The sequence below is a fragment of the Ixodes scapularis genome, unplaced genomic scaffold (assembly GCF_016920785.2).
Source record: "Ixodes scapularis isolate PalLabHiFi unplaced genomic scaffold, ASM1692078v2 PGA_scaffold3__209_contigs__length_174095766, whole genome shotgun sequence".
NCBI lineage: Eukaryota > Metazoa > Arthropoda > Arachnida > Ixodida > Ixodidae > Ixodes > Ixodes scapularis.
This window is the reverse complement of record NW_024609868.1, coordinates 139,959,597-139,985,705: the sequence shown is the minus strand read 5'-3', so window position 1 is coordinate 139,985,705 and position 26,109 is coordinate 139,959,597. Positions and strand designations below refer to the sequence as shown.

At 40.4% G+C, this 26,109-nt stretch overlaps 1 protein-coding gene across 1 annotated transcript in view; it reads left to right on the top strand.

Moving 5' to 3' along the window:
- LOC120849933 (nose resistant to fluoxetine protein 6-like) overlaps window positions 1-26,109 on the top strand; it is a 90,697-nt gene that overhangs the window by 28,107 nt on the left and 36,481 nt on the right. The window contains exon 2 of the mRNA XM_040222244.3: window positions 24,390-24,572. Within this exon, the coding sequence (XP_040078178.1) occupies window positions 24,390-24,572 (183 nt within the window). The remainder of the gene's footprint in view (window positions 1-24,389; window positions 24,573-26,109) is intronic.

Genomic DNA, 26,109 nt, shown 5'->3' with positions numbered 1-26,109 from the left:
CATTCAGATGGCGGAAAGGGAATATGTGTGTTTTAGGGAAAAACCTTTTAACGTTGGCAACAGCTTCTACAAATGGCAAAAAAAGCACGACTCTGGTTGAACGCAAGTACGACATTACGTAGTTACGAATAAAATTTGACAAATTAGCGCTTCATTTGTGGGCAGTATATTTATTGCAGACCTGAATAATAGTTTTGTTTATTTTACTGGGATCAAATTAACGTTAATTAAAAGCCACTGTTTTTTTTATTGGAGTGACTTACGACCAAACGTTCAGTGAAATCGAAACTTCGCCTGGGACTAGTCAATTTGATTTTTAAAAGCTTCTTTCAGTGTCTAGACTAGCATAGTTGGAAAACAAATTATATTGTTCTCATTTGCTGTGTGTCTAAGCAAGCAAGCGTGTAGGATTTACAAATTGTATTAAAGTAAAAGTTACAATAATTGATTAAATCACACTAGAAGTAACATCAATTAATCGTTTCGTATATTCTTATTAATGGCGTGGGCACCAGGACATGAGTAGGAAATGATGATTGTCGAAATACAGTTATTGAAGTTTCAAAATTTGGCGTTGTAGTATTTATTATCTGCCAAATGTAATATTTCTTCTGCAGCGATTCTCAAAGCTGTGCAATACCGCTGTGATGTCAATTGCCTTATCTTTGAACTCTAAGATCTAACCTGCCTCTACATGTTGCATATGTGAGAAGTAAAAATTTCAGTGGAAGCAACAAAGTGCAATATTTACGTGGTGATACTTATGTGAAGTTAAGAAAATTCTAAAACACAATTTAATTTGGAAGTTGAAGGGATACTGAAGCGAAATTTCGAGCTAATAAATCAAGGCTGGTATCCCAGTTCATCTGGGATCCCAAACCGGGAGTCATCACCAAGAACAAACGTCTTAAACGTCTGATCCGACATTTGCAACTGTATGTAGTTGACGAGTATGTGTTTGATGATGGATTGAATGAGTTGGGTAAAGTAGCTGCCGGAATCCCAATCTCATAAGTCACATCCGGCCATCCGGCATTACGACTGGTGTGTTGATGAAGAACTCCCTCGAGTGTTAGATAGCGCTCTCTTCCCAGGGAGTGACATGAGTTCCAGACAAGGGTAGAAGAAGAGGAAGATCCCTTACAGAAGACAAAAGAGAAGGAATGAGAACATTCCGACAGCAGGAAGGTCAATGCGTTAAAAGGAAGAAAATCCCGAATTAAGTGTAAAAAAAGGGAAACCTAAATCAAGTGTAAAGATTTTAAAAATCTCTTTTAATGTAAAAAAAGAGTAAACCGGAATCAAGGATTAGCAGAAAAGGAAAAAAAAAAGAGGCATTATTAAATGTTGCTAATCCAGCGGCCCCATTCACAAGCTGATGGGCTGGACACTGCAAAACCCATAAATATCACTCATACAGCGATATCTCTAACGGATCGCCGCATTTTTTGAATAGAAGTTCACTATTAAACACGGCCGACAAGGCCGACGAGACAATCCACGGCATGATTCTCATTCCCTCTGCGCCTCGCCACCGGCCTTCGAGCTTGTGAACTGAAGCGAGGAAGAGAGAAGCGAGGCCTGCTCCGTATTTTCAAATTTTCCAGGGTGACAATGACATCATAGTCCTCAATGGATCGCGTCCTTCTTGTCCAAAAATACGGCCATCCGTTTAAGATATCGATGTATGAGTGATGTTTTGGAGTTCGTAGCGCCCCGTTCAACGCACCTGCGGGCTTAGTTGCCAAAATCCAAATTTAGGCTTTGTATTTCTTTAACGTCACCCAATAGAAGCAAGTCTTAGGCTACGACGATACATTGAAGTAAAGAAAGAAACGAAGGCGAGCGGGATCTAAATTACACTAAGATCTGCTTGGAATGATCAGTGGATACTCAATGTATCCACTCACTCTTCGAGGGTGTTCGAACGCGAACACCGAACACCAGACGCCGGCATTCGGTGTTCGATCTGGTTCGAAAAGTGAACGAGACAAAGGCAGCTAGCATTTGCGTCGATGCACTAATTACTCTAACCATATCTTGGTGTTCCGACGTATCCGCGCGTTCTCGACACGTCCCTCTCCCTCCATTTCTATCCGTATATCTTCAGAATAAAACAGAAGCGCCTTGCGACGCAAAACCTGCTCTAAAATAAAAATGTGGCTTAAAAAATTGTATACGTGTGTTATGAAAGAAATGCTGAAGCGGATTTGTATTTGAGGAAACACCCTTAAATGTTCTTCAATCGACCTCCGGGATATCGGATATCGATTTTTTTTTTTAGTTGGGTGCATGGACGTTACCCTCCTTTCCGGAGCGTGACGTCACAAAAAGAGTTTTCGGATTTTGCAATCTCGCGCACCTTCATCGCCTTTTCAAGCTATGCACAAGCACTCTTGCTATATTTAAAAATGGCAGAAAAGAACGTCACGACTCGTTCCAGAGCGGGGGAATAAACCTGGCAAGGTAGCGATTGCTCTAGCGGCCCTCGAGCGACACTCGCTTGGCGGCCGAAAGGTCCCTTTTATACGTAATGACTGGTCGGAGGGTTTTCGTGTCATCTTGCTTTTATTAAAATCCTCGGGGAAGGCGAACGTGATATTCAGATTCACGGGCTAAAACAACGCTAGAAGCAACCTCTGTTTTACTTGCTTTTTTTTTAAATACGTCGCTCAGCTTCACATTAAGGAACGTAAAACACTTATCTAAAAGTTCAGTGTTCTTGAAAACGCGATCACAGTTCCCTGTTATTGTAAGGAGCACATCTTGTGTAGATAAAACGTTGCCGTAGAATTCAGGATTTTTTTCCCTTACAATTATTTTCACATCAAGTAACTCAGTAGTAAATCATCATATTCTGTATTATATATCTCAAAAAGAAAAAGGTATTGAAAAATATATCAATGCAGGTTCCTCTCTAAAGTGTTATTCTGCGTGAACGCCGAACCTTCAACATGTTGTTGCCTGTCCTTGTATATTTTAGGATCTGCTCACGCAGGTTGTGTGATCCTCCGGATTTCAATATGCATTAGATACCCCCCTTTGGAATCAAATACATGATTACTCTAAAATCATTTTACTGCTGCCCTATCGTAAAACAATCTACTTATCGCCAATTGCTGTTTCCGCCAAAATTTGGCACAAACGGTGCAAATTTAGATAGCAACATTTACGAACTTGTGATCTGATCGGCACGTTCAACATGGCTTATTTTCAACAAAGAGCGATGCGGGGCACGCAAAGAGAATGCTGTTTTTATGCAGCTGGAACAGATCTCGGTAACCCTAATTTCAATCAAGACAACGCAATATAAAAAGAAAATCGGTAGTAAAAGCAAATCAATTATAGAGGTCATGTACGCTCTTTCTTTATGATCAGTATACCACTTTTATTTATGGACTATACACCAATATGTAGGGATGCGGTATGATCTAGTAATTCAGGTCGTGTATATTTAGCCATGAATTATAATATCATACGCGAGTTTTTGATGGAAATATGGTGGCTGACGAAACAAACGAACACACAGAGATGAATGACGTCCTCTACCGGGAACGAGTTTGATTTACCCATAGAAAATTTTCTAAAGTCACAGTGTATTTCAAATCAGGTAACGATAAGCATTGCAACGTTGGCAGCTGGCCTAGATAACCAGGGTTAAATTTGGGCAGAGACTAAGCATTCGGTCATGCATGCTTTAGTTTTGGTGACGCAAATAACATGGTAAACATTCCATGCGGGCGCGCTCTTCGACGTTCCTGTGCATTCATTGAACTTTCATAATACAAAACATGGATGGAAGGCTTTTTGTTTGTTACTCCTTTAGCTGTCATTAAATGCAGTGAATACTTTGAGACCGTGCGAGTCTTCCTGATGTCGTTCAGCTCTCTGGGTGCTCCAGAAGTGTTCAAAGTTCACCAGGTGTGTTGAAAGGCAAAGCAAGGCGCGTGGCAAGAATCAACGTCATAAGTTAAGAACTTACCCTTGCGTAAATATACTCCACATTAAGACTCACGTTAAACTGTCAACACATGACCATTAAAAGTCATACTCACCCTTGTGGTGTGTACGATCAAGACTAGTGGTAACTGCTAACATCCGTTTGCTTAACTGGTGGCTAGTTCCCAGTTATCTCAGTCTGTAGAGCGCTCTGTTAATCGTGCAGAGGTCATGGGGTCAAGGGTGGGAAAAGGCCGATCTTTCCAGCGACATGCCGTTCATCTAGTGAGCGTTTGGTGGCACTGCGTCTCTGGTGGAAGTTGTATTCTTCCAAAATTCAGCGTCACATTCAGCCGTGGTCAAAATAAATGCTAACAGAGCGACGACCGAGCGATGCTTAGGATGCCTCACAGCGGCAAATCGGGAGAGTGTTTCAACCACAGGATCGACTTTTTTTATTATTTATCGCGACACTTCTCATTCTTGTTATTCAACGGCAACGACACTGCCTTTGCGCTGTGCACTTGAGTGGCCGGGTACGAGGGATGCCTGTCTTTCATAGTAGCGCCTGCCTTTCCGGTGACTGATCGTGCACCCTCACGACCTGAGTATTTTGTTCACGAATTCTTCTTAGTCATTTCGTTGAACCCATTTTAATTTAGTTTGGAAGGGGCGTGGATTTTGTATTATCACCGCTGTCATTTTGTTCCAATAAAAGTCAGCTTTCATTGATTGAAACCCGAATTCAGGCCGTGAAATCACTCTGCACTGCACTTTTGTTTCCGGCCGTAGTTGACAACGTTTAAATAATAAAGCGCTACAAACCAAAAGTGCGCCTACAGGTAAACCGGCGAGTGTCGCGTTGCAAGTGGTGAATGAAGGGTGAATGTAATTTCACGGCAAAAAACCGGAGATGTAAATCAAGTTCTACTGAACTTCTCTGCAGGCTCGAAATGGCGCGGGCTCCGGTGTTTTTATTTCTTTTTACCATGGCTGCGCGTGAAAAAGTTGTAGAGATTTATATACCTTAAAACAATGGCAGATCTTAAAATAAGACAGTTAGCATGGTTATCTCATGATGTTGAACAAGCCATCTATATCAATGATGGTCTAGAAATATATATAAATGTGAATTATAACAACCTCTTACCTAATGAACTTTATTACATGATCAGGACACCGTGAAGCAAAAAACAAAAACCAAATCGATACACCGAAATTCAATGGCAAGCTTTATAAAACTTAAATTGAGAAGCTTGGACAAAATAAAATAAATTCAAATACACGTTCGCAGAAATGTACGACCAACCACAAAGTATAATTCTTTCTTGGAAATCTTAAAAAAAAGTAGATCTAAGATGCTAGCCAAAGTGGTGATCGTTTGATCATTGGAAGTCCTTTCTTTTAAAATATTATTGTTTCACTGCCCAAAGCGACGGGTCTGTGTTGGAGTTAACGTTTACAGTTTGCGGTTTTATTATATCTTTTTTCAGACACCGGTGTTTGCAAGGTATCAACAAGACAAGAGAGTCCACGGTGTCAGAATTGGTCTCTGTGTTCCGCACGAGTGTTGCGAGGAGGACCTGGAAACATTTTTCAAACTCAGTAAGTTCTCCCGCTTTCTTTCCCTACCTTGCGCGAAGAATCCCAACTCAATGCAGCTGTGAGAGATTACAGCAACACGTTGACGGAAGAGGTTCAAAGAACCATACAAGGGACGGATGCTGGTAGTGCGGAATTAAAGGATGCCGGTCCTCTTTTTTTGTTGTTGTTGTTATTATGCGTATAATGTTATAGGTAAGACACCGAATACCTGCTTTGGGTTTACAAAAAGAAATAATTGTTGATTATGACGCTTTTTTTGTAACCGGCACAGTCAAATAGTAAATATTTGCTGGGTTTTTTGTTGCAATTTTACGGGACTTTTTTTAGGTTAATGACCTGCTTTCATGCCAGATGTTCGTCAGTGCAGAAAGCCCAGCACGTCTTAGCTCTGCAAGAAGGAAATGCCTCGAGAAGAAAGACGCTGTTCAAAAATGTGACCGTACCTTGACACTACTAACTAGGGTGTGGTCGGGTCGGCGAAATTCTTACTTCCCGAAAGCGTCCAAAAGAAAAAGAAGACGAAAATAAGAGGCGCTTTGAAGCCTAAGGAAGTTCACTGCTAACTTTTCTCGAAAGCAGAGGATTCAGTCGCCTCGAGTGTAGGGCGCATATTTTGTGATTTCGCCCCTCGTCACCTGTTGCTTCCTGCAGTCTGAGGGGTTTTGCTTACAATGTCTAAGTGCAAAAAAAGGGAAATCTTTTCAAGAGAGTGTAGTAAGGTAATATTAAAACAATATTTTTTTCTAAATGTGTGTTATCTCTTTGGCCACTACCATAAGTGGTGTAATCCAATAGCATTCCTAAATCTTTTCTTGCTGAGTTATTTATTATTTATATCAAGAACATGTGCTGAGGCTCCACCCTCGCGACATGGGGTACATGACATGATACGAATTGCGACAATTATGAACTGATTCTAGTACTCTCAATAAATTTGACGGAGGAACGTTTTCCACCAAATTTAGTGGGAACCGTTTTCCACTGTATTCTGGGTTTTCCCGAAAGAGTCTTTGTGACACCCGAAGGGTGAAGAGTCGCTATTGATTCAATAGTGATTGAACACTGAATGAAATCACTGTGAGTGAACGATGCTATTGAGGTCAAAACGAAGTCACTCTGTATGGTTAGAAATATATTATGGCTCTAATTCACCAACAAAGTATAATATTCAACCGTTACCTTTTTTGCGAGCTTATTTTGACAGCATTGGTTGTAAATGTTAAAATTGCATTAATAATATTACACTGATATCAACATACCAATAAAACGCAGAAATTGGAAACTTTTGTTTACATATACCTGACGATTAACCGCAGTTTTTGGCGCTAATAATATTCTAGTGAACAACTTAGTAAACCAAGTGGGAGTTTTTTTTTCTTTAGAAGTACAATTTGTTTTTTAGTCGCCACATGTATGTTACTGTTTGATTCCTGCTTTTGAAGAGCATTTTAACTAATGGCTCCATTTGTGTCTTATTGTTTGCCTCAAACGTTAAACATATTTTCATACACGTAATACACAAAAAAAAACAGACATGCGAATTTGCGAAAAAAGAGTTTGCAAATATTCGATTCCCGTCACTGAAAAACCGGTACCAAGAAGTTCATATTGGTTACTTATTCAAAAGCTTACGCCTTGTTATCTTATCAAGATTCATCTCCTCAGAACATTGGAGCGTCAAAATAAAGTCATGTGTTAGAAATCTAGCATCGGAAACTTTTGCAAAGTGCGCATCAGGTCTAAAGTTTACGTTTAAGCAACCCAAGGACGGGAACCTGCTTTTTTTTAGATTTATCCTTGTCGGCACAAGTCAATCGCCTATGCTGGTCTTTTTCTTTTCTGCCAAAGAAAGACATTTCGCCTTCCACTTCCTCTCATTCTAAGATTGTCAAAAGTGGCATAGCCATCTACATTCTAGGCTCGACCCTGGCAAAGTCACGTAATCACGCCGTTAAGGACAGTTGTAGATCTCAGCTTGAACGCCTTAAGGAATTTGGTTTTCCTCTGGCAGTTTTAAGAGAGGTAATGAAATCCTTGTTGAAGGACGTTAAAGGCGTTAGCAGCACCAGGCAAAATGTACTAAGAAAGCGCCCAGTAGTAGTCCCGTGCCTGCACACAGTGTCCCGCAATTTAAAACAAATAGCCAGCAGGTAAGATGACCCAGTGGTGTTTTCTACCCCCCAAAGTTTATCTAAGACCTGCGCAGAGGTGAGCTTTGTAATGTGAAATCGTTTACAAACCGCTTGCCACTAAGAATGCAAAAGCAAGTTCGTTTCCTGCACGCAAGCTGCAGTTTACAAGAGCCCCCGAAGGTGAGGTGGTTGCTCCATAGTACAGACTGAAAGATGCCTCAAAGACCGGCTTAGAGATAATTTTAATTTCCTTCACGCCTGCCTAAACCCTGCCTAAACAATCTGTCACCTGCCAGTGCACACCGACTTTCATTGACACAACTACACTCGGGGAATTTGAAGATCGGACTACCCGAAAGGTATTCGAGGCGTATAAAATTCGAAAAATAGGACAGCAATGCGTTTGCCATCCTTTTCTTTTGTTAAGTGCAAAGGAGGTGACATTCTTAGCCAACGATTAAGGCAAGTTAATTTAGGCAGCCTGCACTAAAAATGTGCCGTATTCTATCTTTCCTGTTCTTTATATTTGATATTTATTTTATTTTCTGTATCTTGTTTCATGGGCGTGCTTTGCGATTTCCTCTTCCTTTTTCTTTTTCGTTGAAAACAACCATGTTTGCCGATATTTTTTCTAGTTTTTTCTAATTTGTGCTCTCCTTATTAACTATTACTTGCGGTTCATTTCTGTGGCTTCTTTTTCTCCTCTTTCAAAATAAATTAGTTAGGAGTCAGCGTTCTTTTGTTCTGCTTGTCCTTTTCTCCTCCTCCGTGTTCTTTTCGCTGCGGAATGAATATGGCTAACAACCGCGATTCTCCCTAAAGCACACGTGACATAAAGTGCCCCCCTATATTTTTAGCGCGGAGGAGAATTTAGTTTTACGACTTCTTTCCATTGACAACGGGAAGCAAACCCCTATTGGAAAGTTTCCTATGAGACAAATATTAAAAAAAGTATTAGTACAGTTTAGGTAAATAGTTTCTAGATACTGCTCTTCAATCCCACCTTGACGTGTGCCTAGTTTAAACACTTCATTTCGAGTGAATCATTTTTTTAATTCTCGTTTTTAACAAATATTAATAACATTCACAATGGTTGGTGAAACACCATTGTTATAAAAGGTTACTTTTATTCTCCAAAAGTTCATTATTTTGGAACGAATTGATTCGAAAACAGAATTTTAAACTCGATGGAGAATATAAAAACAGTGTTTTTGGGTGACTCTGAGAAATTTAAATGTTGGATTTTGTTAAATTTGTGATGCAACACCAAAGTTCCGAAACTCAAATTAGTATGCAATAAAACTGCGAATGAGTAGTGCGACCCCTTTCTTGTCATTCGAAAACGTAATGAATCCAATATGAGCGCATTCCTAAGAAGTTCATATTCCGGTATGTTGCAACATCAATGATTCGAGATGAACGTAGCGCTTCGAAGAGGGTCGAACTGCCTCCATGATATCCCCGTAGTGAATAACAAGTAAAACAGAAACCAGATTTTTTTTAACGTCTTGCAATTTCTTTTATATTCTTTTGCCATCGCTAGAGCGCGTGGTAGGCACACGACTGAAAAAGGAAAAGACGATAAAATAACCTTGAATAATAAAGAGTAGAGTACCGCTTTAAATCTAGTCTCTCATTGGCTTTGATTATACGGTTCTTAATGGTTTCAGGTTCAGGAAGGCGTACATTTATCCGACAGCACTAATATTTACAACAAAAAAGACAGCATGAATCGCATTTATATTTAGATAGATTCTCTCCATCTCAGATACATTTCACCTGAAAAATCGAACACCTTTAGGCACCCAAAAAAAATTGATTGTCAATCTAATTAGTAAGGCCAAAGAGAACTAACCCTTTTTTTTAATCTAGGACAAATTTTACTGCTGTGTTTTTATGCCCACCGTAATGGCGTTGATTACGATTTTCGGCTTTTTGTTTGCTCTAAAAATACAAACTAAAATAGTTTATTTCGTGCGACTTCACTTTTGGTATAAAAATGAATTACGCCACTTCTACGTTTTGCAAATGTAACTAAAGACAAAAAAATGTCCATCTCTTGATTAAAATAGTGACCTACGTTGTTCTAAAAGACCGATAGGGGGTTTGTTAACATGAACGGGATTGCGCTTTATGCCCGCTATTTGAAGAGAAGTGATGGTGGCACATGTTATTCCCTTCTGAAGTTTGTGTTGGTTTTGTGATATATTTTCTCCAGTAAGCCAGCTAGTCTCGTATTTCTGTGTTTGCGTGAATATTGAAAAGAAAACACGTCATTAGACGTTAAACCGCTCGTCCAGGCAAATCAATTTGCTCAGGTTTTTTACAACAAAATATATTTACAGTGGGCGCCACCTCTTCCATAAGGGTAAATTACTTCGCATATATATTTGTTCGTTTTGTGGTTGCCACAATTTCAATTGAAAGCTCGAGTAAACTGCGTTTACTTAGGACATTTGTGTATAATGCTGAAAAAAGTTTTAAAACTTGTGGTCGAGTTCTCCCCACCAAATGCATGGAGTGCTTTAAATATTGCGGTTCTCTATCCACATCAACTCGGGTTACGTCGGGTGTGCCACAAGAGGGTGTCTTAGGGCCTTTACTTTTTCTCAAAACATAAATGACATCACCGAAAATATGAAGTCTCATATTAAACTGTTCGCCGATGACTGCGTATTATACAGGGAAATAAAGAAGTCAGGCGACCCTGTTATATTACAAACCGACATAAACATTTTATCTTCTTGGTGCAATCAATAGAAAATGAGCCTAAATTTAAGTAAATTCAAACATATTCCTTTCATAACAAGTAAGTTGCGCGATTCTCAAAGCTTCCTAATTAACGGGACCATTTTATGTACTCTTTTCGAGTATGTTTACCTAGGAGTGATGTTTGCGGATTCCCTATAAACAGAACAGCCATATAGACCGTACAATCGGAAAGGCTAGTACAATTGTTTATTTTATCCGCCGAAATTTTAGATCCGCGTCACGAAACCTTAAAGAAACACTTTATGTTTCTTTGGTAAGAACTATCCTTGATTACGAGTGCGTTGTGTAGAACCCTGATTCCGATTTCCTTCTCAATAAACTAGAAAAAAATCTAAATCAAGCCGCGCGTTTTGTACTGAACAACAATGACCCTTATGCTAGTGTTACAGATATGAAAGCTAGGCTGGGATGTGAAACACCCGAATGTAGAAGTAAAAAACTAAGACTAGAATTCTTCCACCCTGTCTTTCATAACAAAACAGGAATGAATAAAGCCACCTATCTTACGGAGCCATCCTAGGTCTCTTTGCGTTGTGATCATTCTAGAAAGGTTCCTGTTTGTACACAACTCGCATACTTGCGAGCCCTGTACAAAGAGGAACCGCGTATACTTGGACATTTGCCTGCGGCGCAGCAGGGTTTACTTATGACTTGCATTACACACGTCGGGGCCTCTATAGGTTCGTCCTTGTTCTACCTGCTCGTAATCCTCGTATATTCTTCATTTCCTTTGCCCCTAGCGTATATAAGAATTTTGAAGAATGGCCAGAAGTAAAAAGAAAGAAACTAAGATTGTAAAACACGAAAGCAAAAAACTTCGATCTTGTAATTTTTTTCTTCTAACCTTCTGCTTCGCACTTGTCTTTCAGTTCTGATCAGCGACATGGAGATAAAGGTACAAGACTGCGTGACAGACCAGGTTCCGCCTATTGACGACACGCAAGCCGGAATTATGTAAGTACTATGTGTTTACACCCGCCCAGTTTGATGTTGTTTCAGTAGAACATAGAACACAGAACATAGCTTTCTTTTCATGAGTAACGATGTCCAAAATTCAACTAGCGATCCGGAATAATCCTCAGGGGCATATGTACCAGTGTTCTACACGTTCCTCGAAAAAAGGGACGAAAGAACGTTCCTCGTTCCTTCCGATTTTTGGAAAGCGTTCCCGTTACAAGTTCCATATGTGAAAAAGGAACTCGTTCCCGTTACAGTTAAAAAATGGAACGTATCGTTACATATACGTTACTTTTGTATTTTGCTTATTACAATATTTAGTTAGATCGAGGAAAGTTTTCTTCTTTGTTATTTTAGCTATCCCATTAAATGGGAACATACACATTTGTGTGCCGTGATGGAAAAGCACCAGGAGAAGAAAACAAGCGGAAGAAGGGTTTCATTTGTTGATATATTCACCTTTAAAAATCAAAGGTTTTAACTGCACTCATGTTTTTGGCGAGCGATTCAGACGAGCCAAATGTACTGTTACCCCACATTGCACGAACGTTTTACAACAACCTCACACGTTTCAATCTAACAAAGTCCCTTGTTCGAACTTAACAACAGTTGATTCCCGATGTTGCCGTCCTCAAGACGAGCAAGTGATAAACAGAGTAGGGCATTTGGAAGATCAATCTTGAAAACTACAAGTCCTTCTTCGTTAAAGTCGGATTCGTACAGTTTGAGGGTGGGGGACAATGAGTGAAGGTACAAAGATTAATTTTTGTGTATCTTTTAAGTGACTAGTGTTCGGGATACAAGGATTTTTTTTTATGTCTGTTAACCTGTTTTTTATTTTTGTTGTAAATGTAGGTCTCTTTGTGGAAGTTTAGTGAGGGCTGTAGTTGGTCCTAGATTTCTGAGTGTATGAGGATTCGTGGATGCACAGAAAGTAGCTGTGTTTAAAACATACGTCCCTCTTCCTGCGTCTTATTCTTCGACTAAAAGTTTCGCCCTTTGTACCGCAGTCTCGGGCACTGAAAAAGGAATCGAAGTCCATTAGATCTCCTGAAACCGACTGTTACCAAGCAAACACCACACAAAATAAACCCCAATATAAGTAACCAGAAAGTTAACGGGATCTTGATCTTCGTAAAGATATTCTTTTGATGCTTTTAGAATTTCTCTCTTAGAAATAAAATAAAAATTACCCCACTGGACGAAAAAAAGGAACGCCTTTCCTTTTTCCGCTCCAGTAAAAAAGTAACGAGCTCCATTCCAGTTCCACCGGTGCAAATTGGAACGGCGGCGTTCCTTCGTTCTTCCTGAAAGGAACGCGTTCCAGGAACGCCGTTACGTACAACACTGATATGTACCTAGCTCGGCAAGTGCAGAAGTCTTGGTATAATTAGAAAATGAGTATATCTATTTACCCTTTAAACATGCTTCAGAAAAACTAGACTGTATTGACGAAAGAGAAAAAAAAAACATTTGATACATCTTAGCACATGGTAACAGAAAATGCCATCTCACTGGTCTAAGTTTCGCAGTGCTTTTTGTGAGTTTCTATTTATATGTTTTAAAAAGGAATAACTCTGGTGGGTGGTTGAAAACCCGTGGTACATAAAACATTCGCGTACTCTCAACATACCTTCTTCTGATGCGCAGTACAAAGAAACGAAGTGATGGTCTCATTCGTCGCTGCTGTAGATATGGCGTTTAAAACACAGAATACCAGAAGTGCTGTGGGACGGCTGTGTGTGTTTTTTTTTTAAAGTCCCTCGAAAGACGAAAGTTGAAGTTTGCGAAATATACATAATAATGTTTTTCAAAATACATTTTAATGAAACATTTGCCCTGTCGCGCTAAAGAACGGAACAGGCTGAAAAAATGGGTATACCGTACCATAGGTAGCATGTGCCAAGGCTTCTGCTATCGCTTTTCTAACAGAAGGGCAGGAATAGGTTGAAATGTAACGACGACATGATACGCTTCTTAATTGTTTACATAAATACGTCATATGAGTGCACCATGACAAGTCACTGTCGAAGTACATACCCAGGCATTTTACCGATTTGACATACTGAAGAGGTTCGCAGCCACAAGAACTACAGGTGTAAGTATACAGCCGCTACAATACTTGATAGATCCACCTTCTTGAGCGGGTGCCTAAAGGAAAGAAGTTTTGTCGTTGAAGCATTAACTTAAATTAAGTTAGCATAGAACCAGTCCGTTGTGTAAATAACAATATTTTTGAAGTTTTTGAACCCGGGCCATGACATCAAAACCGTGTCGCCTGGTTATTGTTATATTTTATATTTTGAGTCAGCATTATGGAGATCATTTAAAAAAAGGCTAAACAGCAAGGGAGACAGAACTGAGCCTTGCGGCACCCCTGCAGTCAGAGAACTTCTAAGGCTTTTGCTACTTTTAAAAGACACGGCTTGGGATAGTCCTGGGAGGTGCCCTTTTCAAATACGAAAAGGATGGACCCCTAAAACCAAGTTTGTTTAATTTAGAACACAGTATTTCGTGATTTATGCTATCGAAATCTTTTGACGCATGCAGGAACACTGCACAGGTGTAGCAATTCTCATAACGTGCGTCGGCTAATTTTTCTAATAAAGCTTGAGAATAAGTCGAACCCAAACAGTACTGGTGATCGGATAATAGGTCAAAGCGATCTGAAAAACAGCTCATTACCTTTAACAAGTGTTTTTCTAGTAAGTTTGCAGTGCACGACAGTATAGATATTAGTCGATAGTTTTTTTCATAATCTCTCGCTGAACCTCCTTCATACCGCGGCTTCACAACCCCTGTTTTCATTCCTGCTGGACAATTTCCTGTTTCAAAGACATTATTCAGCACCTCTAGAATAACATGTTTATAAAAGTTTCTTCGTATCTTACGTAGGCGTAATTTCTCGAGGCCCCGTGATTTTCTTTCTTTTATTGAATATAGATAATCACGTCGCTTACCTTCAGATATCAAGGGATTAAATGCTGAAGCCTCATTAACCACACTCAGCGTAACATTAGTTGCATCCTGACTATTGTGGTTTGTCCCGGAGATACGAGCAAAAAGGTGTTGAAGTCATCAATCGTTTTATTCCCAAACAGGCGGAAATGACTTTTATGTCATGTCATCAATCGAAAGACGTTTTGTGCCCGCTCGAACCCGATTGGCTAATTTCCAAGTTTTCTTGTTATCAAACCGATTTTTTTCAAGTTAATTTTAAAATATCTACACTTAGAGAAACGTATTTTGGGCGCGTGATTGATTCCTTGCTATTTTGAACTAGCTTTTCGGTGATACATTTATTGGCGAATGTTTGCCATGTTTCCAAAGAAAGTTGCGATAATTTATTGTAGATAAAACTTCTGTCGTCCGCCACTGTTGGTCAGGTTGTCGTTATTTTTTTTTCACCTTTTTTATACAAGGATCAAAATAGAGAGGATTAGTCAATTAACGTATCTTACAAATTCAATGCTTCTACCCAATTAAAAAAAACTTTCCAGTTGTGGTTACCTAATATTTGATCGAAATGCACTTGATCAGTTCTTATGTTTTCATCTATTTATTTGAACCGTCCACTTTTTTTTTCAGCTCACCTGGAAAGCAAGAATGTAATAAAACGCTATTTTTTTATTATCATTGCGGCTTTCGTGGTTTTGTTAAATATACTTATATAAATATGGCCGATACACGACGAAACTAATCTGTCGCCCAAAAATAATTTCTGAGTTGGTGCCTGTAGTGCAGGCTTCATACCGTAGGCTGAATTAAATTAAGATAGTAGCATACAATATGGCGTAAGGAATCCATGTTATTTTTATTAAAGTCGTCTGCCAAGCAGAACTGACTTATCACGCTAAGCTCCGATAGAGCTTTATCAACTACTTCAATAAAAAAATTCAGTGTCTTGACCCCGGACGATAGACTGAATTGAGGACGACAGAAAAACCTTGGCAGCTATCTGGAGACCTAAGCACCTCAGCATGTGTCATTGTTATGGCAATCTGACTTGCGTACCAAATGTTTACAGAAACGCATATACCTCCCACCTTCTATCAGACGGTCTTGTAACTGCTAAACGAGCATAACCACGAATCGAAAAAAAATATTTGTAATTTCCTCATTAATATTAATCTCAGTTAGAATGAAAGCCTCCATGATTGTGCTTAAGTCGCGAACTACCGCAATAAGCTGATGACAACATATTATAATACTTTGTTAATTCACATGGGACATACTAAACGAAACATTCGAAGGTTCTTCGAACTATTTCAAAGTATGGAACAGTTTAAGAACTGAAAACTATCCATAGGAGCACCACAATTGTCTCTAAACATACAGCTTAGCTAATCCGCCACAGTGATAATCCCATGCTTTTTCTCGCGAAGTTCTTTCCGTTCTTCACCGAGGTGAATTTGCATTGTGTTTCCTTTGCCCTGTCCGTGACCAACCAGAACAATTGACGGTTTTGCCATGTAATGTTGTGGATAAAAAACAAACAAAAGCGTTTTGTGAGAGTAGCAACCTGAGAAATCGCATGCAGCTTGCCACGCGCGCCTAACCAGCAACCGGTATAGTGAACATGCAAAGCGTTTTTACTTTACCGCGTGATTATTTCCTTGTTCGGGCAGTTCGGCAGGATAACCTTATCCACCGCGGCTGACTTAAAAAAGACAGTGTTCGTGGATAAGCGGCGAAAACAGTGCATGGAATACGCCACTTGACATTAAAAATATGAACTTGAATAATTAATTCTCAATGAGAGATGCGTTACCCGGCGTCAGAATATGCCAGAGCTGTTGCCGAAATTCAGGAAACAAAAAGTGTGCTGTGCGCTATTCTTTCGGACATTTAAAGGGACACTGACAGGGTATTTATGCTCGCCGGGATTTTAGTTGTACATGACATATGAGAGCCCAACTACCCAGAACACAATTAGCGACTCGAAATTCGGCTTCTTTCCGCCCGAACACCGCCGATCAAGAACTGACTGTTTCGAGTCTCGCTCACTCTCTTTTCCTTGGTCACGGGCGGTTTTCTGATGTTACGACGCGACCACCGAATTTAATCAAAGTCGTTGGCCATTGAAGGCACACACTCACTATTAAAAATAGAAAGAAAAAAATAAAACCCATTTTTTGTGGCTTTTAAAAAGCTGCAAATACGTTGCTTAAAAAGAAAAGTTCCACAGAGAACCGGAAGCTGGCAGCTAGCGGACGACGGGCGTGGGACCTCTACTTCAGAACTGTCGCTCGCGGTACCGGCGAATACTGTCTGCCTTTAAAAGAATAATTGGGGACTGATCAAACAAATTGGTATTCATTCCGTACGACACGCCCGACCACCAAGCCGATTTGCACGATGACGTCGCCGAGCCGTCGCTCCCTTCCCGTGGCTGAAAACATCGCTCGCGCACACGTCTAGCACAACGTGTCTACTTCGAGTTGAATATGCACGCCTGCAATTTTTTTACTAGGTGCGAATGTCGCCAATACGTGGTGCTTCCCGACTTCGACCCGGGAGTGCTTTTGCTGGAGGAAAATCGGCAGCAAACTTTCCAACTTACAGTTTACCGGCTGCATTATTACTGAGGAAGAGTTGCCAGTAGATCAGTGGAAAGACGTCCGCTTCACACGCGGCAGGACCGGGTTCGATCCAGGGTATCGTGCCTTTTTATTTATTTTTTCAAACATTTTGCGATGTTTATTTTTTCGCCTTTTTTTTACATTTATCACTGAAGCAACAAACAAAAAAATGACAAACAAATGTTGTGGACAAAACGTCGTTGAACTAAATGGTATGGGATTTCCTTTTTGACCCCTGCGAACTCAATGTAATCACTTTCCACAAAATACAAGGAGCCTAGAAATCAGGTAGCGTCCGCTTTCCGAGGTGCCCGTAAATGTTCTCCAGGAATTGCAGCCAGCCATTGGTGCCGATCCCGTTGATCGTTCGAAAAATCTGTCGTACATTTCCAATTTTTTTCGGACGCAGGGCATGTGAGCCAGCTCTTCACGCAACATCTTCACGCAACGCAAAAGAATCGCACGGCAAACAGTTCCCGCTACGCCGCCACGCATGTCGTCTGCTACGCAGAGGGGAAAAAAAAAGAAGAGCATGGTACGAGTGTAGCCACGTGTCTTCCGCCACTCCACTCTCCCCTCTCCACTTCTCCGACCTCCGAGCGCGGGTTTCGATTTCGGTTTTGAGCAGTCGCATGTTTTGGCTTTAATAAAAATATACGCTACTCTGTTGCAAAATATTAATTGGCTAGTCCTCCGAAAACCATAATAAAGTGCCTGGCAAAAAATGAAAAAAACATTTTGAGGGGTGTCGGTGTCCTTTTAAGTAGTAGGAAACGTGGTACCGAAGTACAAAGCAGAAATTACATGAAGATGCATTGGTGGATTTTTAGGAAACGCGCTACATTGTCGTCCCACTAGAGCGACGAACACGACTTTTTGTCCGGCGGCACCACAAAGTTTCGCGTCTCTAATGCTGCCCTCTGTAACGACCAACACCCGGTACAAACGCTGACAAGTGCGAAAAAACGATCGACAACGGACAAGGTCTTGTTTTTCGCAGTACTTGAAGGGCTGCCAGCAGTCCCACCAAGGAACACCGCTCGGAGACGAACTTATCGTCCTCGCCCGCTCGCACCCTCTGTTGCGTCTCTTCCCTTCCTTCTACTCTTCCTCCCGTTCCTCCTGTGGCTCGCTTGGCTTGCTCAGCCACTCGAGCTCTAGAGAAGGCCTTGGCGGCCACTGATCGTTCTCGCACTTCTCGTCCCTCGATGGCCCGTTAGCACTCGTGGCTTGCTCGCTGGCGGTCGTGTTGCATAAGGAAATTTGCTGTGGCTGGTTTTTCTCACTAAAACAAAGTGCGCGAGGGGGGTGCTTTAAGACGGCGAGGTCTAGGCCCCAACGTCTTGACGTATACGCCGGCGTTCGAGGACTGACCAAAGTAAGACCGCTCATCACAAGTAGGCACGACGTTCCGGTAAGGCGCCCCGGCAGGAAAAAGACTTGTCATTACGTTATGGGATAGTTTGTATGCCGTATGTCCCCCGGAAAACGCCTGCTCTCGATCAGTTGAAAATAATTACCCTCGAAGTGGATGTGAAATTTCGTGGCGCTCACTTCTAATGCCTCGAACGACCCAAACAAATAACGATTGAGAAATTTAGATCGGAAAAAGATTGGGGAGAAGCGCCGGTGGAGGCCCGAACATTATTGATGGAATGTTTCATGCTCTGAATGGTTGGTCAAAGTTGAAGTCAAGGGATGGCAAAAAGTCAATTGCGGAATGTCCCGCAGAATGCCCCTTCACGCTCTTTGAGTACGACGGAGTTGTCATTCTCTTACATTTTGAGAGGTTTGCGGTTGCAAACGGTAACGTCAAAAAGTATTTTTGCAGAAGTTTTTTTTTTTTTTAGATAAACGTTTATCTGTATCTAAATACACGTAACAATTGAATTGTACGAACTTGCATGTTTTTCGCTATCGAGTTCATGGCGTCCATTAAGTCGAAATGTTCAATTTTAGATTTCTTTTCAACTTGTACATTTTGTTTTGTTTGACACTTTGACCCAAAATTGAAGAGAGTGACGTACTTGTTTCGGAGTGGTCCGCCATTATCTGGGCAGCGCGACGTCGCCACATTTACCAAGGACTCGTGGCCGAAATAATGGCGAGCCGCGCAGGTGGACTACGACTTAGCTGTCATCATTACTCCGGACGTACGTTTCTGTGCTCTTTGTTTGTTTTACCTAGCTTTTAAGCGCAAAGAACGCAAAAAACAGATCGATGAATACCTGCAAACGTGTTGGAATTACACATTGTTGTATCAGTTTACCTTCATATAATGAGTCTCTTGAAAATGAAAGTGGTCAAGAAAACAATAGTAAAAAGGTTATTAGTTTAGTGTGCTAGCCAGATAACTGTGGTGGTTGTTTCCTCAACTAATGTATTGCGAACCCTAAAAATGTACGTCGCTGACCTCGTAATCCTATTTTTTTTGTTTAATCATCACTGCCTCAGTGACAACCCGCGTTCAGAAAATAGAAGTACATTTTCTGTTACCATATTTCATTGCTATCTTTCTTTCAAATACTTTTTTATTATTGTCGTGTTTTCCAAATTATAAACATTTGAAATACTTGAGTCATAGTCACAGCTGACAGTTTTACATCAGTAAACATATGCAGACATTTGCTCTTTTCTTCACTGCTGATGCGATCAGACCTTTAAATTTGGTTGTCACACAAAACGCTCTAATTAATAAAACGAAAAGGCTTCAATAAAAGATTATCATCCTGCATCGCTATGGTACACCAATTCCAGTATTTCGGTTATCCCAATACACAGCGATATGTCCCTGTTTCTTTTAACTTTATCAACATTCTCGACAGACCAAATGACCAAGTAAGTATTAACTGCTAAGTGGCCATTTGTGCAGGGAAAGAATTACAGCCCTAAAAAGTAAGTTTCAAAGAAACAAATAGCTTGCATTTCCAAAAAGGTAGGGAGGTATTTAGCACACAAAGTAGCTAACCCAAAATGTCAACTTTACCAAAATGATAGAATCATTTTATTATCTGAGTTTAAGACCACACAGTTCGCCAACGTTCAGGCTTTCACGTTTCCCAGATATATTTGCCACAGATTGTGATCAACATAATTCTTCGTAAGAAGAACAACACCGAACGAGTATATTTGTCGCACATATTGTATAAGGTGGAATATTGCTAATATTATGATATACACCATCTAATTCGAGCAGATGTTGTGCCTATATGATTAATTCAAGAATACCTGCCGGACCCAAGTTTGGGATGCTCCTTGTCTTCACGTAAAGCAATTGTTAGTTGAGACGCATTACACATTACGTGTCAATACAACCGTAATCTTGAATACAGCTAATGATGGCAGAAAACAAAGTGCGTTTAACGCTTACCTTTTGATTCCTTTCTATTTGCCAGGTTTGGTTGTTAATATTTCAAAGTGAAGACTAGATTGCTTGCAGGCAATGGATCATAGGGCATTATATGCATTCAAAGCAGTAGTCGATAGTAGAAACAATTATATGCCCTTCATATGACCGTTTGTTCCTTTCTCATAAATAAACTCTATAATTGGTTGGATAGCGATCGAAGTATATATAATGGACGTGCTGATACCCAAATTATTCAGTTCTGGATCGCTAAGGTTTCGATGTTTGCAAATCGCGAAACTACGATGGCTGGCCTTATTCAGTAATGGTATAGGGAATGACTGTGCTTGTGACCAGGATACTGAACTTTACCGCCGGGTAAAAATGATGGGTTTACAACAGCTACCTTTCCATTGAGGTCGTCCGTCCTTTTGTCACGGACTGGAATTTCGAAGGTCACGCGCCCTTTGTGTAAAGCCATGATCAAAAGAAGTCAACTCAAGTGAGAAAGCGCGCCATGGCCTTTCTTTTTAACCGTATTTCGCCTTTTGGCTGTCGTTCCTGAAGGGCATGGTTTGCGAACCTGGGCTCTAAAAAATTACACGTTGATCAACTAATATGGGCAGGTGTGTAGTGAATGAATGATGGTGTTTTGCGAATTAACCTACGAACATCCCTTTTTTGAGATATATCTTAGAAAAGAGTCGTATCGCGATGTCTTGGCCGCGGTTTGAAAAGTGGTAAATGCCACGCATATTTTAATGTTAAGGTTTTTCAGGTTTCCTTACTGTGTTATGACCCCAAAACGAGATATTGTTACGATCTAAAACATTTGAGTGGTCTTCTTATGTGTGGTGATAGGCAATTAGACAACTTGCCATTGTTATTGTAGCTATTTCTTTCTATTAGTATCTAATCAACTGATCATTTGGCCAAATTCGTTTCCGGGGAAGATAATTTTTTTTGTATGTTGTATAAATTGAATCTAATGCTTAGGCGTTCACCAATTTTTGCAGTATATAAAAAACAGAGTCTAATAAGATTATTGCCTCGACACTTCTATAAAAGCCTGATTTTAAACTGACAATAAAATGTGTTGGAAGTCTCACTGAATGCTTTTGTTTTAACCATATACTTTGATATGCATCTTTCGCATTGCGTTATTAGGTTATGCATTTGAGATATGTTCAATTTCGATGTCGGCTGCTGCCGTCCCGTCAGCTATGACTTCTCATTTTAGTTAACAAAGTTTCGAATGTACTGTTGGTAATAGACAATAAATTATCTTCACTGAACATGTATGTCAATATTTGTGCAAGCGTTATTTTTTCTAATTTAAAAGTGTGTGATTTTTATGTGCCCAGTTTTTCCTCTCAAGCTCCAAACTAAAAAGCAAAAAAAATCAAGTTCCACTTTTTTTTGCGTATTCGTAATATTCGATTGCTTCCCTAATTAAAGTAGCATTACACACTATAGGCAAGTTACTAAAATGTCAAAACAAGAGGTTTTGGAGTTAAAAGATAGATATAGTAGTTGTGCCTGCTGAATATTTGCACTCAACTTCGTAAAGTGTGATTTTCGCCTATTCACCATTGTTTCAACCCAGAAATTCTAGCAATTTTTTTATGAATCCGAAGCTGCGGGTAGTTGTTGATCCCTGCTTTCTGCATATTAAATTTGTTCTATAAAACAAACACTGCTCCTGGTGAACCAGAACGTTGCAGTGACTACAATCTCACGCGGTCCCCTCAATGTCTTCTATTTGCTGAGAATACTTTCCGTATCAAAACTTTGACGCATACCGACACCGATAGGTGCGTTGTTGTATAATATGTTCTTATGAATGTTTAGCATTCCAAAGTGACGTGTAATGTGTATGTAAATGTCAAAATATTATTATCGAACTGTTATTGTTCAGTATGTTCCTCTGCGTGCTCGCTTTGGTCCTGGTTTTAAGCACAGCGATTGATCTCATCCAGAAATATCGCTATGGGAAAGATGCGTCTCGAGGTAGGTAACTGGAGATATGATTGCTTTTTTTATGTTCGAATATAGGCCAGAAACATTTTTCTAACCCTAAACTAGATTGTGCATGCTGTATTTTGTGTCTGATTTATATTATAAATAATGCAGCGGTATCTAAGAAAGCAGTTAAGTCCCCTTTGTTTAATGGAAGTATATTAGTATGCGTTTTAATAACTTGACGGCACACTTTAAACTTATAAAAGAACTCCCCGAGCACAGTAGAGACAGCGATATTCTTACACCTGGGTTAGAGTAAACGCCGTGTATGTGTCCCTTTCTTGTCTTCGTCTTTTGAGCTCCAATTAGTTTTCGTAGAATATCTCTCTAAACTGTCGAAAAAAAATTTGAAAGTAGCAATTATGTTTCACGCTATAAATCCCAACGCTGCTCGAGGAATGATCTACTCCTTGTCCAGAAGTGAACACTCTTTGAAAATACAATCATTCACTCACAAAATCATAAAAGTGTAGTTTCTTAGGAAATGATAATGCTTTGAGGACTCTTTGCATATCTTGTGCTATTGTTTAGGAGGTTACAAAATAGGAAACATGTCAGTGATCGATATGAGAGACCTGGCACTAAAGTGAATCTGACTTGAAACGTGCACGTTGGAACACAGGAACATGCACTCCACATATGATAAGTAACACGTCTTTCTACCTTTCCACACTCAAATACCCGCATTTTATACCTCATAATGCACTCCATATTGATCTCCCGCACTTCATGTATACTCTAAGGCAATTAAAAAAATTTCCTAAGCCTGCAAACGTGTCGTGATGTGGCTTTAGCATGCGTGAGGGATTGTGCTGTCTGTTATTTGACCAGTAAAGTACTTAATAAAATGGGCCTTAGTAACGCATTTGCTTATTGCTCATGGGCCTATATTTGGCACAGCGTCAACTAGCGCGCTAATGTTGTGCGTTCATTGTCTCTGTATATTTTTGGATACTCTCCTTTCTGAAAAGTCGTCCATCGCTAGGCGCACCTTTACAAATTAGTAGTTGGTTACCCGCGTGCTATTCAGAAATGAGAGAGAAAGCCTATGTTTCGTCATAAAATTCGAAGACTGCAGCAAGTAATTATCTTAAAATAATCTTAAGTCTAAATCCTGAATAAAAAAAAATCAAATTAAAGAGTAGTTTATTTTCAGCTGAAATATCATATCCAACACCGTAAAACTGAAAAGACAAGCTAATATGCCTAATTGTGTTGTTGACTTTTAGGGGGACATACAAGACTGGATACTTATAATCTTGTGTTTAATGAAAAAAAGAACACTTGCATGCCTACTTTGTTGTGCGGTTTCTTTAATTTTATTTTATAATGTAAATATTTTGCCTGCCTCACTGTAAACTTTTTTTTTATTAGACCCCATGCTAGCCCCCGACAACAAGTGTAGATTCATATTAATTATATTAAAACTTTAATATTTAAAGGGATCAGTAAAGCGTAAGACCAGATTCACAGTCAAAAATTAAAAATCATTGAATATTGAGATCTGATTGTGTGAAATATTCGGAAGGAGTCGTGCGATCAAAGCAAAACCCCACACACATGCCTCAAAATTACGAAGCAAAAGACGCCGTTTAAATTAGCTGCTCCCTGCGTTACCGAGTTTTGGACGTTAAAAATGTTCACAATGCTTTGGAGCGTGAAGTTTACTAGTCGTATGACCTGCCAAAGAAACGTTTTCAACTGTGAGGTGGCATTCAGAAAGATTTTGTAATCGAACATATCAATTTTTTTAAACAAGCGCTTTGTGAATTTATGTTTCTGATATCATTTATTGGCAGTTTAATAAGAAATACACAGAGCCTCGTTTTTTGTGTTTTTTTTCAGAAGTGAACAGGAAAGCATTTTTCACAAAGTCTGGGGGTTAGTATTAGAATGAAATGTTTGTACACAAAGTGTTTATTTTTTCTAGTTATTGACACAATTTCAGTCTATCTCTCCTAATGAATTATTTTCTTCTGGAAATATATCCCAGTTTAAAGTGCTCACAACACGTGACAATTTTTCTTACCGCAGGAAAACTGGTCAAGTACTTAACGGCCTTCTCCATTCCTGCGAGCACAAGAACTATGCTGGCTGTAAACAATGACAAGCAGTCGGACGCTTACAAGCTTCGCTTCCTGCACGGAATCCGGTTCTTCAGCATCGTCTGGGTCGTTCTTGGCCACTCGTACGGCACCTTCAACTATTCCAACGTCTGTGAGCGGTTGTCGATTCCTTGAATTCATAAATTTCAAGATGTATTGCAGTTGAAATCTCACATGTATTAGGTTGAAAGGCATATATTTGGTTAGTGTGTGCATGATTCAGGTAAAGACATTAAAAAAATTTATATAAAAGAAAACACTGGACTAGAAATAATTAGCACAATTTAACAATATCGGAGACCCATTCGACAAGGCGATTTCAGACGCCTGAAGATCGGTTCGCTTTGTCCAGGCACATTTTGCTTGGGTCATGAAAGTGGGTAAGTCTTTGTTCTATTTCCTCCCTAAAAATGAAGTGCCTCCGGCAAAACGTTCCTTAGTACCGCCAACTTAACTGTGACGGCATATGGGGCTCTAATATCGGTGGAGACTACCTACAAACACAGCGCTGGATGTTTGCTTACTTCGCTTCTTGTCTTGCCATCTGTTTCCGCTCTTACACGGCACCAATTCAAGAGTAATGAAAAATAGTTACTGGGTGGTCACAAATAAAATCTAAACAAAGCCGGCCCATTGCTGATGGCTATTAGCAAGAGCTTCATGTCGTCCTGGAAAAACTCTAAATATCACAATTTGTTTTCCGTTTCATGTTTGTAATAAGGTACCACATATAATGAATATTGTCACGAATGACAAGCGATGACGCGATAATAACTGAAGAAACTAAACGTGCAATGGGGCGAACTTGTGCCTAAAAACTTAAAGGAAAAAGAAAGATAACAACAGAGCGTCGCGGGCGTCGAAGGCGGCGAAGCAGCAGGATCGAATGCTGAGACGAAACTGACTTTGGCTCAACACGCGAAACCCCCTTATGTACACGCGTGGGCTTCTGCGATAATCGCCGTAGAAAGTTCGACGCGTACAACCATTCGGACCTCGAACAAGCAACAAGATTCGCGAATTTTTCAGAACACTAAATTGCAGGAATAAACAAAATACACGTCGCTCCCAGGAATCGAACCCTGGCTTTTCGCGTGGGAGGAAGGCACGATAACCGTTAGGCCACGCGCGCGCTGCCTACTTGGCCAGCTGCGCGCGCGGAATTACTCCCCCCCCCCCCCCTTTAAAAAATGCAACTCCCCGATGCAGCACAAAACAATACAAAGCAAAAAGACATAACGGTAAACTAAAGAGTCATTTGGAGCACATAAGGTCCACAGTCCTATCGAGCATAGTATGGCTTCATGCGCACGACGCGGACGACTTCTGGTCGTGGAGGCTGGCGTGATGAAGTCCGTGCTCCGTCGGGAATCACCTCGTAGTTCAGATCTCCGAGTGGATGAAGCACTTTGTATTGTCCGAAGTAGCGTTTCAGGAGTTTCTCGCTGAGACCACGGCGGCGTATCGGTGTCCACACCAACACCCGGTCTCCGGGTTGAAAGTGGACGTCCCGGCGACGAAGGTTATAGCGGCGTGCATCGACCCGCTGTTGGTCATAAATCTTGATTCTTGCCAGTTGGCGAGCTTCTTCCGCGCGTTGCGAGATCAGTTGAGCGTCGTCGTTGCCATCGTCGGCCGGCACGTGAGGC